Here is an 18,298-nt window from a genome sequence, read left to right on the forward strand (position 1 = left end):
GGGGGGGGAATCCCTACGCGGTAGGTGTTTTTTGTGTGACGCTGCGACGTGTCCAGTCTTTGGTTCTCCTTCTTGACACTTCAGCGTGGCATCTGCCTGGTGAAAGTCAGTTTTACAGGGAGAGGGGTAATTTCCGTCGAGTAGCACTTATCGGAGCGTGACTCAATGCCCTAAAAGGGTGAAACTTCGTCAAAATGTCCAGTGAGGTTTCTTACCAAAACTCTTTGTTTATTTGACGCTTTTTTTTTTTTTTTTTTTTTTTTTTTTTTTTTTTTTTTTTTTTTTTTTTTTTTTGTTTTCTTCGTTTTTTTTTTTTTCTTTTTTTCTGCGGTAGTGACGTTTTCGTCGAATTATTGTCCCCGGTAGGAGGAGAGGCGTGGGAACTACATCGAGACACAGGAAGAGAACGGGAAATAGGTAGCAGATCGACAATGTAACATGACGGTAACCAAATTATGAACTACACACGACGACGTACGATAAAGGCGTATAGTATCCAATAAATTAAAAACCGATACAAATATTTACGCGTACAAAGGAAGTTTACACCACAAATCCGATTCTCGAGTTTAGGCCACGGTATAAATTTCGTAAAACCTTCGTAATTAACAATTTTTTACAAGTAGTACACGTAGCAGGGAGAGAAGTTTATTTCGCTAATCTGCTGACTTTTACTTTACTGCTCAGACTTTTCCTCCGGTTTTTTCGGAGGTTCTCGGTAGTTATCTTTACATGTCAAGGGTCTTATCGTTGGAATTCATTGTCTTATGTTGTTTACTTTATTTATATGTTTTTTAATTCTCTTTTTCTGTCCGTTTAATTGTTTATCACCAGCTATTTTGTGTTACTGCCGGGGACACAGTGCAAAAGCGATACCTTCTCCACCACAAGGGAAATTTCCCACGACGTGGGTCCCGACGGGGCGTAACAAAGAACTAGCGTGGAGTACACGTCACAGGAGAAGAGAGAACGATCACACAATACGATTTTCTTTTCCTCGGGTCCGTACGTTACGCAAAGAAGTACAGTTTGAACGATAGATTCGGCTAGAAGTGGTTCATACGTCTTTCACTCCAATGTTCTGCGTACTGTCTTCATCTAAAAACCACGAATAAAAACTTAGAGGTAAGCTACAATTGACAAACTTCGACGTACGTAGGCTTCTAGCAGGCATTGCGGAATTGCGTGCTTGATCTATATTGAATTGATAAATTATTGTCTGACCGATTTAGAGTTATTGGAATTGAACTTATTTATCTTTTCCGTCTCTAAAAATCTCCTAAGTTTGTTAATACAACCACACATTAGGTAACTTTAAACTAGTCGTTAAGAAAACATACATAAGCGAGCAAATTATCAGAGTGTTTTACTTTCCGCCTTACACATATTACCATCGCATATAGGTACACAACCGTAGTGGTTAATTAATAAACGGGGGCGGAAAGGTGTCCTTTGTAAGGTATAAGCCAAAGACCCAACCGTGGAGTTAAACGTGCGGGAAGGGCAAAAACGTAAACGGTCCGATACTAGCTAACCTAAGAGACCCCCCTCAACACTAACTTCACTGGCTCGGGTTTGATTAATTAGATGGCCGGCCAGTACGAGGCTACATTGGTCTGGAAGAAGAGCAAGCATTAGGTCTGTTTGTACCGCGTAGACTCCAGTTGTGTACACTACGGAGGTTCGCGACTTCGGGTTGTTCTACCTCAAATTGGAGAGGTTGTAATTCTACGTTATTTTCAGCGACAGAGAATTTCTATAGGTTCGTTTTTCTAGTCTTCCGTTTTTGTAGAATTTTTTCTCGTCGTTTCTACGGAAGCTTGTTCAGGTATTAGTTATTTCTCGCTTGAACCCTTCCAGATAGAGAGTTTGCATGCCATCGAAAGATAACGTTATCGTCAAACGTTTGAGGTGGATTTGACCAAAAATAACCGCGCTACTTGCGACATCCTTGGGAGTTGCGAGTCTTAGCTCGTCTTCGTTTTCACCTTGTTTGTGTTCTCTCTATTACATAATAAGTACCGAATGTTGTTGAGTCTTTTCCTCCTCTCACACCCGACCCAACGGCCCGCCTTTCCGTCCTCGGCAACCGCAGTCTCCTCCTCTTACCGTCCTCTCCCCTCTCCTGCTACCAACTACCTCCTCTCTACCGAAAGAGGCTACCCACGTCTGCACGAGCCCCCCCACCTATTCTTCGACTTCCATATCAAATCGTACAGACGGCAGGAGGGCAGTCGGGAGCTCTCAGGGCGAACCAAGCTCACGGGAACTCTTTAGGTCCTACGGTCAAACTCCTTGCCCAAGAGCGTCAGCGCCCTGTACATCTTTCCCTTACGCTATCGAAGGGAGAGTCGTCGGGAGGGCGGAGTGAGTCCATGTAAAAATGTATAAACAAAACACAAGAAACTTAAGAAATTGTGTTTTTCAAGGATGGTACCGTGGTGGTATGAATTTGGCTTTCTGTCAAACACCTGGATAGCCCTCTTGTACAGCTGTTCTATTGGTTTCAGGTTTGAGGCACAAGCAAACGACCAGTTTGTAAAACAGTAATCAATGGGGGATAGAATCCCACAGTGGAGGTATGACTTTGCTGCATTAGGGTGTCTTTACAGCAGTTTTATTTTTCCTCGTGGTCACTTTGACCCTCTTCCTGGTTGTCCTTTTAAGGGACATGTTGTAGGTGAAGGACAGGGTCTTATATCAATAAGACATTCCTCAGAGTTTATTTGTACGTACGCATCCCACTGTCAATCTATATTTCGATTCGAAACACTTCTTCAGAAAGGTTATGAGAGAATTTCTTATTAAAACATGTATATTTTGGTTAATATGAGTCTAAAATACCACATTACACATCCAGCATCAGTCAGGCTCTAATCGTCCCTTTTTGGTTTTGCAGCAAATCATGAAGGATCGATGGATCAATGCTGGATTTGAAGAGGACGAGCTCAAGCCTTACACTGAACCAGAGACGGACATCACGGATCAGAAGAGAATAGGTAAAAGAAAACACTGATTTGGACTTTCAAATCTCATAACTCCATTTCCCTTTGAAGCTTTATCCTCTTAAGAGCTGTGTCACCTTGTTATGTGACCAGGGAAATATCTCTTTCCTTTTGTGTTTCAGTAAAGATTTGAATATTCCATGAGAAAATGAGTTTAGCGAGGTCACAGCTCCACAACACAAAGCTCATTATATCAGCGCTGTAGAGCTTTAAAAGAAAAGATGAAACGTGATGATGAATAAATAAACCGGAGCAGAGCTGCTGCATGCAAAGAGAGAGCAGGAGTGGGAGGAAAGGGGGAGGAAAAGGGGAGGAAAGAGGGAGGAAAGCTTCCCATCGTGCCCTGGATGAAGGCTGTGATCGGGGGAGACCTTATGTAACAGCAGCTGGGGTTTGCTGTCAGTTCACAGAGAAACAGACAAACTGGGGAAGAGCTTTGTTAATGTTTCTGAGGAATCCCTGAGTGCTAAATAATGCAGTTAAAACATTACGTAAACCTCCTCCCAAATAAAAAAACAATATATTTTTAAGTCTTTTAAAGAAAAAGGCTGAAGGGAATCTTGGGTATTTTTTCAATCTGGACTTTTTTCCCCTGTGTTTGTTTCTACGTGAGTAATGGGGACAACATGTTTTTCAGTCAGTGGTCCAGTATTATGCCAGAGCGCTGCAATGCATAAAAGAAAAGTGTGCTTTTTATCCACTCATCAAACCAGGAAACACTTTGATTTAAGTATTTTCAGGAAATCAGAGCAAGAAAAATATCACTTAATCAATCAGGGGCATTAATCTGCTACTAAATCAGTTTGAAAAATCCCTAATGGTATTGAGTCAAAGCTAAATATGATGACTTTCTATGATATTAAATCTACTTTTGGTATGATAAAACAAGATTTTAAGAACTTTAGATGCTGGGAAACTGTCAAGAAATTATCATCATTATTATTATATAAAGTCAGGCTTAAATGTTAGTTTCCAGAATACAATATTTTAGTTTCAATTAAGATGTCTTTTTCTTTTAATAGTTAATTTATATTTGTCACATCTGCCAGGCTGGATTACTCCGTGTTGATGTGTACAGATTTAATTTAGAAGATGTCAGCCAGAGCAGAGCTGCAGAGGAGAGCTGCTAACCCACCGAGAATAATGGCATTAGTGCGGCTTTTAGCAGAGACTTTTAAATGTGACGTGATGATCACACACCGCCTGAGAGGCTGTTCCATGCAGAGAAATCTGTCTGACAACATGAGTCATCTTCATTTGTTGGGAGTCTTCAAGTGTTTTGAACAACATTTAATTATAGAAAAGGTGCAGTAGTCTGTATTTTGGGCTTCTTAAAGCAAGTTCCTGCAGATAAACAAGTCCTGCTGATGTGAATGCAATGCCAATCACTTGTAAAGTCAGAACTGTTGGATAATTTTAACGAATTATCACATAATATATACAAAGACACCAGACCCCATAAATCATACAAGCCAAGAGTGCATTCTCAAAATAGAAAAACTACTAAAGTATTTATCACAGTCAAGCATAACACCATCATTTAGGACATAACAATTCAAAAATGACTGACATAAACATTAACTATGTAGCACTGGGAGGAAGGAGCTCAGAAAACATACTTCTTATCGATGTATTCTATATTAATCATATTACATAATAATCTATTTTGCTTTGTTTCCAGGCTTGTTAGATATAATTATCAAACTTAAACAGCCACTCCAGTTTTCTCTCATCCTCACACCAGACTATTTCAGGGTGATTTCATGGGACATTAACTCTTAAATCATCACATTATGTGCAGCACCAGAGGAAATGTGACTCACTTTCCCACTTCACTAAAATCAGAGACATGCTGCGATGGTTACACTCATTACTCCTAACATCCCAGTTACACTTTAAAGGAGCATCTCTTTTTCTTTACTACAGCAGCAGGAGTCATTTTACATTTAGATTTACTTTATTTCATCGGAATTGTTTTTTTTGTCTTTAATCAGGAAGCTCTATTTTATGGCACACCTAAGGACAAATTACATATATTAGAAACAACATCAAAACAAAACAATGACACATGTTCCATCTGAAGTTTATTCAAAAATAATCATAACTAAACTTGTTTATTTTAGTCTTAGCTCAAAGTCATTTCCTAAAATGAAACATTTAGAGATTAATCAGATGTTTTTCAATATCCAACAACAATAAGGGCGGTGGTGGTGAAGTCCAAAGGGGAGTTGGCTTGGCAACTGGAAGGTCACCAGTTCAAGTCCCGGAAAGACCAAGTGCTACCGAGGTGTCCCTGAGCAAGGCACCGTTCCCTACACTACTCCCCGGGCGCCGTACATAATGGCAGCCCACTGCTCCTAACACTAGGATGGGTCAAATGCAGCGAAACCGTTTCGTTACATAGTACCTGTACTAGGGGTGGGCGATATGACGATATATATCGTCGAGACGATATTAGGTCTCCGCGATATGCCTTTTCAGAAATATCATATCTATCGTGATACAGAGAGTCACTCAGTCATAGAATGTGCACTCACTGCGAGTGCTGCGAGTGCACCAGGGAAGGATTTTCACGGCGGCCATGATGGCCATGCCGAAAATAATTGTACGTCCTACGGCCACCATGGCCTGCGTGCCCCTGATACTGTTAACATCTCGAAGTTGCTTTAAAAGCGTCAGAACGGTGTTTTCTGAACTGCGTTATGCTGCGTTCACAACGGACGCGATGCGAATATTGTCATCGCTCTAACCGCTGGAGTTTCACTGCGGCTGTCAGCTGTGTTGACTCCTGTCATTCAAACAGGACGCGCTGGAGAGGGGGCGGGGCTTATATCCATGTAAATACTGTGGTGGAAACCAACTACGACAAAATTAACCTATTTGACCTTGATTAAATTGTAATATACTGGAATGAAAATAAGTTGAATCTAAAAAAAAAAGCTGTTTTTTTGTCGCCTGTTGGGCAAAACCTCTTGTGCTTTCTGTCATTTTTTGGTATAAATCCTGCTTTTTTCAAATGCTGGTTGTAATATATTTAATGAGCTCATGTGTTTTGGTTTCCCCTCCAGATGTGATGGTGGGGATGGGCTACAACCTGGAGGAGATCCAGGAGTCTCTGGCTAAGATGAAGTACGACGAGATCACAGCCACCTACCTGCTGCTGGGCAGGAAGGCCTCCGAGGTGAAAACACAGACCTCTTATCAGTGCTTTACATATCATAACCATTGATAACCAAAATGTAGCTTTTTTAGGTATTTAAAGATGCTTCTTGAGTTCTTGTTTTATCATACCAAAAGTATATTTAATAACATAGAAAGTCATCATATTTAGCTTTGACTCAATGCACTTAGCGATTTTTCAAACTGATTTAGTAGCAGATTAATATCCCTGATCTATAAAGAGAAACAACATTTTATACCATCATACAAAATGTCCAACCTCTTACTACCAAAGGAGTAAAATAAAAATATTCTATCAAAATCTTTATAAAAAGTACAAAGGTATTCATATCAAGATACACAAAATGCTCCTAATGCTGGTAAAGGTGGAGCTATTGTTAGACTGCTGGGTCATTTTAACCTTAAATACAGCAATTTATTTGAAATAATGTATGTTTTGTATTGTAATCTTAATCTGCAATGACTAGTGCTGTCAAATATATAGTCAAGTAAATATGTATTTGAGTAACTACCACTGATAATAAACCTCTCATGTACTGCGTGTTTTGTCCCAGATGGAGCCCAGTGAGTCGGCCTCCAACAGTAACCTCTCTCTGGCCAAACCCAGGCCCAACAGCGAGGTCAACGGGCAGTCGCCGTCACACCTCAAAATCCAGAGGAGCGTCTCCTCCTCCAATCACAAGCAGAGACGTTACAGCGAACAAGGTGAGGAGAACGAGGGGATTGATGATGATGAGGAAGTTAACTGGATACAGAGGGGTGGAGGCTTAAACAAGTTAATAATTCTTTAAAAAGTTGCTCAGTGGCGCCATAAAACGTTCGACTTCTGATAAATAACATTTCCAGGATCTTTCTGGGGGTCTTTTGGATTTGAACACTGCGTTCTGCTTAAGCCTCTCTTACAAGATGTCACATAAATGGAGAGGAGCGAATAACTCCCTACTTACATTTGTCTATAAGAGCATTTTCCTAATTTTAGGACCTAATGGCTATTCAGGTTTTGGTACTAGGAGGTTTATTTCCCTAAAAATAATAATGATATTCTGATTTACAGACGTCTCTTTCCTTATATAAGTCAGTGTTTTTGGACCCCATGGTATCACATAACTGACTAAGAAGTTGTCATTCATGTTTTACCACAAAAACAATAGCCGCTTTCACACCAAGTACTTTGCCGTACTTAGTTCCCGGCACTTAGTACCCCCATTGAACTAAAGAGCCGTTCGCGTTCACACCGGAATAAGTCCCTAAGGGAAGATTACGCAAATGAAGCCGCTGACGTCACTTCTTCTTCTTCTGCTTTGGGTTTACTGGCAGGCCGCAAACAACTTCACGGCGTATACTTCCACCCGAAGTCCCCGGAGTTGGGGACTGGCTTCAGTAGAAGCTGCAGGGACTCCCAGCAGCTTCTACTGTTCTCATGAACTAATTTTAGTTCTGGCTCTTTTTGGTGTGAACGCGACATTTCGGAACTATATCTGAACTAAAGTGGGAAAGGTACTGCGGTGTGAACGTGCCATTGTGTCTGACTCTTGATAAAATGCATCAGAAAGCCTTATTTGTCTTTAGTAGTCAACAGGTTTTTATGCAGATAATTAATTTTAATTCACTTTAAAATATAATGCAATATAGACAAAACCTGTTGACTACTAAAGACAAATAAGGCTTTCTGATGCATTTTATCNATTAGATCTTCTTTGCATTTTGTCTATTATTTATTTTTTTGATTATTTTTTTTTTTTTGATATACATGATACTTTCTTAATGTCAGCTTCGTAAAAAAACAAACATAAAAGATATTTACTTTTATCATATTGGCTTTTTTTATTTTTTTACGACTTTTTTTGTTTTTTTTTATCGCTTTTATGCTGTAACAGTACTTTAATTTTCCTGACCTACTTACATTTTTTGGTATCTCTTCATATACACTCACCTTTTCTCTTGAAAATACGTGGGTGACCATATCTGTCCTTTTCCTGTTAGTCCCTCTCTTCTTTTCTTTCTTCCTTTTCCTTTTTCTTTTTGTAATAAGTCTCTTTGTAATCATTTGTTTGTCATATTTTGATGACTTTATATTTTTCTGTGTTAGTTTTGTACCTTCTTTATTATAAATGGGATTAATTAGATTGGTGTATGAGAAGTGAACAGACATACTATATTTTCACATTTTTTTTTTTTTTTTTTTTTTTATATTCTAGTCTCTCCGTGCCTTCACTCTGTTCTGAAATTCTGAGCCATCTTTAAAATATGATATGCCTTTGTACATTTATAACTTATTGCTTTTTAATGATATTATTTTCACTTTTTTTTTTTCCCTTCAATATTTATTTTTCAGGGACTCTAATATATTTTTATTTGACTTAAATCCTCTCTTATCCTTTAGCTATCTCTTCTTTATATCAGTGGTAAATTAATACTATATTTGCTATTTTGCGGACCAACTTTTTCTTTGTTTGTTATATGCTAAACATGACCTTTTATATCTGTTTTAGTCCTCTGTCTATATTAATCTATTTTTTTGACTATATTCCGTTCAGATTTCTCCACGGTGTTTATAACGCTTACTAAGGTTATATTTCTGTTATTTCATGTCTGTCTAATGCTTTTTATCAAATTGACATTACACAAGTCTTAGCCAGAGTTTTTATTTCAATGATCCTGTTTTTTTTTTTTCAAAAACAATACAACTTCTTAAGTTGCTTTATATATATTATCACACCTTTCCTTCTCACAACTGAATCTTTCTACTGGTGTAATTGTTAATTTATCAGAATGGAAACTTATATTATACATTGGGTCTAAAAATTTGTATGTAGATTGTTTTTCTTGTATTTATTTTATTTTTTGTGAAGCTTCTTTTTGTAATTTTCTTTTTGTTCATATTCATCCTTTTTTTATAATTTATAGGTATATATTAATGTGGAGTTGATTGATGTAGTGATAGAATTTTTTTTTCTATACAATTCCTAAGCGGTCTCCGCTTGCCTTCGCTGTTCTTTTTTTGTATTTTTTTTTTATATATTACAGTTTCTTTTTATATCTTTTTCTCTGAATCTTTCTGATCTGTTGAATCGTGGAATATGCTCCGGCAGTGACCCTCCACCCCTGGAACTCCCAAGGCATTACCTAACAGATTAAACGCACAATCAGCCCATACAGGTAAGGAATCACACTTATCTCTCAGAATAGGACTAGTCTGTCTGCTCGGGCAATGGCACACACTTAAGTATTTGACATCCCTGCCTCACATGCTCTCAACACGTCTCTGCTTAGAAAAGGTGGCCCGTGTTAGGAGGGCGGAGGCGGACCCAAAACCATTACATGTAAATACGAGGGGGGGTTGTTACAGAGCGTTTTGGATTTAATTAACTTTTGGAAAAAGAAAATAAGGTTAAATGATTGGTAGTTTAAGTGATGTAATTATCATATAACGTTATATTTGTTAATTTATTGATGAATGGTGAAAGGTAACTTTAACATTTTTTCTTAAAATGTTCTAAAAATTGTTTGGACCCGCCGTGGTGATGGGTGTTTGGGGGTGGCAATTAGGGTTGCCAAGGATTCAGCTTGGGGGGTGGCCATGGCCACTTCCAGCCAAGCTTCCGCCACTGCTTAAAGGGGGGACAGTGCTGCCTGATCCCGAAAGAATGGGGATATGTTGGTCCTGGACACCAGGCGAAGGGAGCACACTGATTTAAGTATGAATTAGCCCTTGAATAAACATGTACCTGCATTTGAATGTCAGCTAAAAGAAGCAGTTGAAATGAAAAACCTCTGAATTTTCTGTGAAGATGTTAACAGTAGCCTACTTAATGTCAGCTTAGTCACATGCTTTCACTCTGCTAGAAAAGTGCTGCGTTTGGAGGCAGGAGTCTTAGGACCAAACCATTACATGTAAATAGAGGGGGGTGTACAGACGCTTTGGATAATTAACCTTTGGAAGAAAATAAGTTAAATGAATCGTAAGTTTAGTGAGTAGCCTACTACGCAATATAACGTTATATTAATGTTAATTATTTATGAAAGGGTACTTACATTTTTTTTCTTAATGTTCTAAACATTTTGGGGCCCCCTGCTAGTCATGGGCCCTTAGAATCGTCCTAACCTTTCACCCCCTTACGGCGCCCGAGTATGCCTACACTATTGTCATTAGTGGCGTGAACGTTACCACAAAAATATAGGCATATACTTCATAAATATAGGCTATATGTAACATCTAACATTTACAAAAGTCACCTGTAATAGTTACCTTATTTAGGACTAGATGCCGTTTGCATGGTGGAGCAGCAAGGTGATGAAGGGACCTTTGAAGACAGCGCCACTGCAGCGCATGCGCACTTCTTATCTCATAATTATGACTTTTTATCTCATTATTTCGACTTTTTTATTTCATGACTTTTCATGGGGATTTTAAAAAAATTAATCGGCGGAAATGGGCTTCCATACCGTTGAATGTGGGCCGAGAAAGAAAAAAAAATGAGATTCTGAAGTGGGCCCCGAGTTGAAAAAGGTTGGGAACCGCTGTTCTAGAGAAACAATTTAAATGTCTTCAGTACTTTTTAAACAAGTAATTAATGAATAGATTGACATTTAAGTGTCCAACACTGTCTGGGAACAGAACTAAACCTGGTTGGCCTCGAATGTTTTAAAAACCATTGCTTTTACATTCTGCAATTATCTATAAGGTATTAGGTCAGGTATCCCAAATGAGTTGTTGTGCACGGATGTATTTTCATGCGAAGGCCCTTAAACTGCAGAAATGTTGACATGCCATAATAGGAAAATGAAATAATACATGATATTTATATGGTGCTTTTCCCAGGGCTCAAATACGCTTTACAAGCAAATTAATATAAAATGATAGTGGAGTTGAACTGCTTCTGATTCAGCATCCTGGTATTAAACATGCTGAGACACTTTGATGATAGCCGTTGTTAAAAATAACTCTTAATGCCTGTTGTGAAAAAGACCACTTCAGATTGGTTTCTGAAAAACAAGTCAATCACTAGATGGTATTACATATCTTCTAGCTGGCGCTTTCATCCAAAGCGACTTACAATAAGTTAAAAAAATACAAGTTAAGTGCCTCGATAAACATTCAACTGTTTGTCATCTTGCAATTTACTGATCTAGTTATCACTGTAATTAATTTCATCTTACTGTACAATATTTAATTTTCAATTCTGTTCTTTTATACATCATATTCTATTTACGTGTCTATAGACTTCTTGTACTATTTTTTTATTTGATATATGTTGCATTGTTGGAATCATAAGATTTTCATTGCCATTTCTATGCTGTAGCTTAGGTGCATATGAATCTTGAAAAATAAAGACTCAAACTCCGAACAACAGGGAAAGTGCAGATATATTCACTTCAATCAAGATCTTAAGTGCTGGTGAATTAGTTACAAGGCCTAAATTAACTCAAAGTTTAAAAAGAATTTAGCCCTAACAGATTACACACAGTTAAACAACAGTACAACACTTCTTAAAGCAAAATATACTTAGCAAATACCAATGCAGTCAAGATGTCTGATTTCTTCAAGGTTCAAAATGCACATACAAATATAAACCTGAACATGTAAATAATAGGGCCCCTTTAAACGTTCCTTTTATATAAAACAATTTCAAATATGTATGGTTCAGAAATGTGTAGCTCAGAGGCCTGTACTACGAAGCATGATTTTAGCTTAGCGAGCTAACTTCAGGGAAAACTCTGGGTTTCCGGTCCTACGACGCTGATTCTCTTCTTACCGGGCTAGATCTCCATGGTAACTTATGCTTAGCGGCTAGCCTGCTCCGGGGCAGGTTAGGCTCCAGGCTAAGAGCTCAACTCAGTGAAAGCACTGCCTGCTGACCAATCAGAGCTCAGTGTGTGGAGTTTAAAGCGATCAAGTCATATTACAGGAGAAAGGAAATACAGAAAAGCTGCCGTTGCAGGAAAGACGGCCGGCAAAAATCACCGACTGTGTGAACGTGAACATTAATAGAATATCACCTCCCATCTTCAGAGCAATCTGACTATTATAACATTAGCGTTAAGAAAGCTTAATTAAATATCTGCCACAACATAAGTAACCGGATCAGAGTAACATTAAGTACAGTCCGCGGCATTTCACATCATAATGTATCATATATTTCCTTATCTGNCACACACACACACACACACATTGGATCTCTGCCTCATTCTTTCCTCACACTCATGCTAACATATTTATTTGTATAATGGACAAAACATGTATTCCTAAAGAGCGCTGCAGTATTTTTGTTAGCATTACAAACAATTCAAAGGGATTTTTTATGGTCAAACACACATTTGTGATACTTATCGTCAGCCGGATGATAGTAGTAGTAAGTATACATGCAATCAGCAGAAGTAGAAAGCTAGCTACAAACTAACTACATGGCGACTGTGGCTGCGAGGGGTTGTGTTCGTCTTTCAACCAGAAGGTTGTTGGTTCAATCCCAGCCCGTGGAGTCAACATGTCAATGTGTCCTTGGGCAAGGTACTGAACCCTGAGTTGCTCCCGATGCTGTGTGTGTGTGAGTGAGTGTTAGCTTACTAGAACAAGTGGCACTGCTCTGTGAGGGGTTGTAAAGTTGGATAAAGTGCTAAATAAGTACAGTCCATTAATCATGGCTGTGCATCACCAACGCTAAGCTAATGGTGGCTAATGTTCAGCGTGATCTTACTTACGACACAGAAGGTTCGGACATTCACCAGTGGGGTATTTACCAACGCATTGTATGACGGGCACCTGGTAAAGATGCCACCTGAACATCCACATAGACTCTAATGGCGCATTCATTTCCACTACAGCGCGGTTTAAGCGTGCCATGCCCGGCCCGTTTTTTGTTGCGTTTCCACTCGGCGTAGTTCCGGCTAGCGGGTACTTTTTCACAGTTTTCTGGCACTCCAAAATCGAGGGTCTTTCCGGGCCAACAACCGGGCTGAGTATGCTAAACTAGAGAGAGAATCGCTGGCAACTACAACAAGATGAACATATTTGACCATGATTTAATTGTAATACACGTTTCAAAATGATGCCGAAGTAACAACATACTGATACCGGTTAGTAAAAACCATGAATTAATTAATGCTTTGACAAGTCTGCAGACAGATGGCAGGCGAAACACCTTTAAAATGTGTGTTTTCTGAATGGAGATCGGCTAAGCTAACGCAGTGTATGCTCCGACCGTCCACACTCACAACAACGGCCTACAGACATAAATAAACCAGCGACTGTATTCTCCATGACACAGACAGTCTGTGGTTTGGACTTGTTTAACTTCTGTCTAGTTTCTGAACAGATATGAGGAGCTGTGAGCTCTGAGTGCTAACAGCTAACGGCTAACGGCTGTGTTTCTCATTGAAGAAGACGTCACGGCTCCGCCTACACTGCGTTACTATAGTTACGGCCCGGTTCCTAAACTGTAATGGAAACGCAGCATAAAGTGAGCCTGGCCTAACGAGGCCTAGCCATACCATAATAAGCCGAGCGAGGCCCTGCAGTGGAAAAGCGCCATAAGCGATGGAAAATACAGAGAAGGATGGATGGATCTTATGTCATAGACCAAAAGGTGAAAATCTCCTCAGCTTGTGCTAAGGATCCAGATTGAACTAAGACCTAAAAGGTGAAATGCTGACTCATTCCCAGGTTTTAGGACTCGTTCTTGCACTTCTCTAACTTTGCAAACTCTCTTTCAGAACTTGAAGGTAACGCCATAAACAACACATGGATTAACTGTCACTTTGAAATCCATCTCAAAATCAGCAGATCCTTATTTATTTATTTTTAAAGAATGATTTGTCAATAAATGTTTTGTGCTGATTGAGCACCAAAAAGGTGAAATACAATATTTTTCGACCTCGTTCAGCACTAAGAGTTTCACGCTACAAATAACAAGCAAAGACCTCAACTTTTGGAATCACAATAATAAAGTATGTTTTATTAGAAACAGCAAACAGAAGTGAAAAAAGATGGTTAGATGTATTTTCTTTGCAGCTTTGTCAAAGAGTTAATTATTATTAAATAAAGCGCTATATAAGTACAGTCCATTTACCATTCAAAAACAATACAAGACTAATACGGGCAAATAAAGGAGACTCATACAATTTAAAAAGAAGGCCATTAAACCAGCATTAATGAATCTGAATCAAGGAGAAAAGTTGCACAGTAACTTTCAACAGCAGTATTTTATAATTGCTTAAAGTAGAACGAATGAGATAATGAGCCACAACATTTATCCTTAATTAAAGACGAATCAACAGAACAACTAAGGCGTGTTCTCTCTCTTGTTTCCTCACACCTTTAACTGTGAATCTGAGCGTGTCAAAGCAGCTGCTGAAGAGCTGTCGCTGCTTCTCCTCAGATAAACACAACCTACACTTCATAACCATTTTTCATCCAAAGTGGTCATTTATATTCAGTCAAGGATTCGCCTTGCTTTCTGCACATCTTCAGTTTGAATAAAATCTCCAGTGATTCCCACTTCATATCCTCAGTAAGTGCACACTTTAAAAGGACTTCACCACCTTGATGGCGAAGAGGCACATTTTTTTTTATCAGTATGTTGAGAAAAAAAAGGGAGTTTTATCTACTTTGGATTTGTTTGTATCTGCAGTGAGATTCAGAGCCACTGTTTATCTGTGGTGAGATACAACAAAGTGTGGAGTCTTATAAGGTCATGACGCTGAGGACATGTCCCCAACAATTTTTGAAAGTATAACTTGTAAATGTTCTGAAAATTAGCATTCACAAAGAAATGTAATAAACAACAACACTGGTTTAGAATGATAATATTGTAGCGTGTCCAAGTTAATAGTTATTATTGTTAATAGGGCGGTGGTGGCAAAGTCGATAGGGAGTTGGCTTGGCAACTGGAAGGTCACCAGTTCAAGTCCCGGCAAGACCAAGTGCTACCGAGGTGTCCCTGAGCAAGGCACCGTTCCCTACACTGCTCCGCGGGCGCCGTTCAAAATGGCAGCACACTGCTCCTAACACTAGGATGGGTCAAATGCAGAGAAAGAATTTCCCCACAGGGATTAATAAAGTATATCAAAATCAAAAATAAATAAAAACACAAGCATTTTTTATTAAAAAAACATACCTTTTACGCAAAAACATTTAGCAGGTGTGCTACTTGTTTGTGCAAGTACAAAGTGTAATAGAGAGTAAGATGTAAGCATTAAAAAGCATGAAGTTTGATGTACAGAAAGGTATAGCAACCCTATTTTAAGTTTAAATTTAAAACAAAAATGTACTGAGTTCCTGTGAAACTCAAATGCTGCAGTTTTGGGCCTTTTCGAAAGGGCTGCAGTTGGCTTCATTACAAACTTCTGCAACTGTTCACCAAACTACTTGACCTGCGTGGCACATTCTCTTCTCTCCAAACCAAAACTAACCTGCTAGGTGACGTATTTCTCTTAAAACCAGTTGGTAAAGATTGTCGTCCTTGTTGTGTAACTTTAGTCCTCGTTTTCAACCCTTCTCTCTTTAATGAGCTTGTGAAATATTTCCTTTGTTCGAAACAGCTGCAGAAGATGTCTGAACCTAACTAGGGTAAAAAAAAACACCTGTGGAATCATTATCTTATATATTAGCTTACCCTGAGTGTCATTGGCACTTCACAATGTATTGTTGAGAATGAAATGATGGTGTAGTTTCAGCAGTTGCTTCATGATTTAATGTTGGCTCTCTTCAGCAAATGATTGAAGCAAAAATAACTAGGGATAGGGCAATCACCAAAGTCAAAATTAGAGCGGATACTAATCCAATCGGGAAAACATTCAAGCAAGACAACTGTATAAATGACATAACAGCATCTGTTACTGTAGTAGATTAACTTTAGTAATGTATCCACCTAAACAAACACTTTCACCTGCGTGTAAACATGTTGGCTGTTGATTTCAGACACTGCTAAAGTGGAGGCACATGTAGAGAAGAATATGAATCCTCACACTGAAATCAAGCTGCCACGCTTTGATGAACGAGCTCCTAAACTCTGTGTGTGATGATATTTTTCCACGTTTGCATCACCTCTCCTTCTGCCAACCACAAACTGGAGGAGTCTCGCTGCAGACATTTGTAAAACCAGAACTCTTCGCAGCTCTGCTCACGATCTCTCCTCCTCATCCTCTGCCGTGACCTCTGACCCCTGATCTTCTCCGTCTGGATCCTCCTCCACCTGTTGGTGTCCGACACGATGAGCCCTCCCCCGCCCCCGCCCCTCCCCCCATCGTCTGTTTCTGTTTAGTCTCTAACTGATCAGGGACTACACTCACTCTTCTCATTGTTCACGACAGGGTGGGAAATTAAATCCCTCAAATCCCCCTACTTCTACAGCCTTTTCTTTTCCTTAAATGTTCTTTGGCTGGTGAATGTATGTACGGAATCTCCCACTTTAATATTTATTCAAAAGAACAATACCCCCCATAAAATCTGAAATGCATATTTGTAGGGATGTAACGATATATCGAATATCGCGGTAAATAAATGTCTCAATACCGTCGTGAACCTTTATTTAACCCGATGGTCCCATTGAGATCATCGATCTCTTTTTCAAGGGAGACCTGTCCAACATGGCAGCAAGTAGATTACAAGATGAACATAAAACAACAGAGAACACAAAAGCACATCGTATTCACAGGGCTACATGAACATACTTAGAGACATTGACAAGTACCAACAGTATATTTATATCTCGCCCTGTCAATAAGCCTCACCTTCTTGGCAACAACGGTATTGTTTTTGAAGTGGTGGAGAGACAATGCACAGTTTGACCCACTGCTGTCACCCATGGCCTCAAGCATATTCATCTCTGCTCCCATGTCACATCAGTTACAAAGACAAAGGCTATTCATTATACCACAGCAGTGAGGATATGTAAACCCAGCACATACAATCCCAGCTGTCTACCTGGAAATGTTGGAACATGCCTCATATCTCCTAAATGAGTAACCTTGATGATGCTGAGTGAGTGAGATTAGTGAGTTAGAGTTTGAGTTTACTGAAAAAACTAAAGTGAAACTTGATTTATTCTATTGCTGGGTCTGATTATGTAGTATTGTTGACACTTTAAAATACTACTATCGCTACTAAAAATACTGTACAAATCCAGATTTATTATTTAATAAAAATTTTTTTTTAAATTCCCTTTTTATTTTGCAATATCAGGAATAAATATCGTACCGTGGACTTTTTATCGCGATATTTAGTACCTTGAGTTTTTGATATCGTTACATCCCTACTATTTGTGGTTCACTTTCCTGAGTACAACCTTGCAGGATGTTGGCATCATCAGCCGTAAGATGCAACGCTTTCTTCTCCTATAATACAGAACTAGATGGCACTTCTGTTTGTTGTTTCGCAAACTGCATAACATACATAGAAAAATAAAAGAAGTCGACAGTATATGTCTGTTTCAGAAGCCCATCGTCAACCCAACCTGTGTGTGACAGTGGTTCACGTACGTAAACGTTATGCCTCAATCCAGCCAGCTATGTGGATTGAATGATTTGCACTGTGTATTGTAATTGTCCTACCTGTTGACCTCTAACATGCAAGAATCATTCACTTCAAAGCCATGGCATTTCTATGAAAATCCACAAACTCTACAACGCTTGATTATGATAATGGAAATGGTAATATTAAATATGAAGAATGCGAGTAAGAAAAGGGTTTTCCGTTGCAGCAGTAGTTGATTATGATTCCAAATATGAAGCAAACCTTTGGCTTTACTGTAACTTTTTTTGGGAGGGAAATTAGCAGAAGATATTTCAGAATGCACCCACTACAACATTTCAGCCTTTTAAGTTTTTTGTTTTTAATTAAAGATGGGGAAAGAGGTTTAATAAAAGTGTAAATTATTCTGAGTAAGAAAACTGATTGATTACTGTGAATATGCCTGCCAGGTAGATATTCTGAATTCAATTACACTTTTTCACACATATTTAGCAATAAGGGAAGTACTCCGTCCTGTATCCTCCTCCACTAAGCAAGGAGACACGGCTTCTTGCTTAGATCAGCACATTATGAGTAGCAAAGACTTTCTATGAAATGGCTTTTCAGGAAGAAAACAACAACTTATTTTGGATGAAGTTTTTGTGCA

The 18,298-nt window shown here is 38.9% G+C and overlaps 1 protein-coding gene across 1 annotated transcript in view; it reads left to right on the forward strand.

The window, feature by feature from the left end:
• The window catches only part of LOC104965443 (MAP/microtubule affinity-regulating kinase 3-like), a 37,837-nt gene extending 30,861 nt beyond the window's left edge, over positions 1 to 6,976 (forward strand). The window contains exons 10-12 of the mRNA XM_010794399.1: positions 2,900 to 2,999; positions 6,074 to 6,186; positions 6,740 to 6,976. Coding sequence (XP_010792701.1) covers positions 2,900 to 2,999; positions 6,074 to 6,186; positions 6,740 to 6,976 — 450 coding nt within the window. The remainder of the gene's footprint in view (positions 1 to 2,899; positions 3,000 to 6,073; positions 6,187 to 6,739) is intronic.
• The last annotated feature ends 11,322 nt before the right edge of the window (positions 6,977 to 18,298 follow it).

Source organism: Notothenia coriiceps, unplaced genomic scaffold, assembly GCF_000735185.1.
Source record: "Notothenia coriiceps isolate Sejong01 unplaced genomic scaffold, NC01 NC01_scaffold00037244, whole genome shotgun sequence".
Taxonomy (NCBI): Eukaryota; Metazoa; Chordata; class Actinopteri; order Perciformes; family Nototheniidae; genus Notothenia; species Notothenia coriiceps.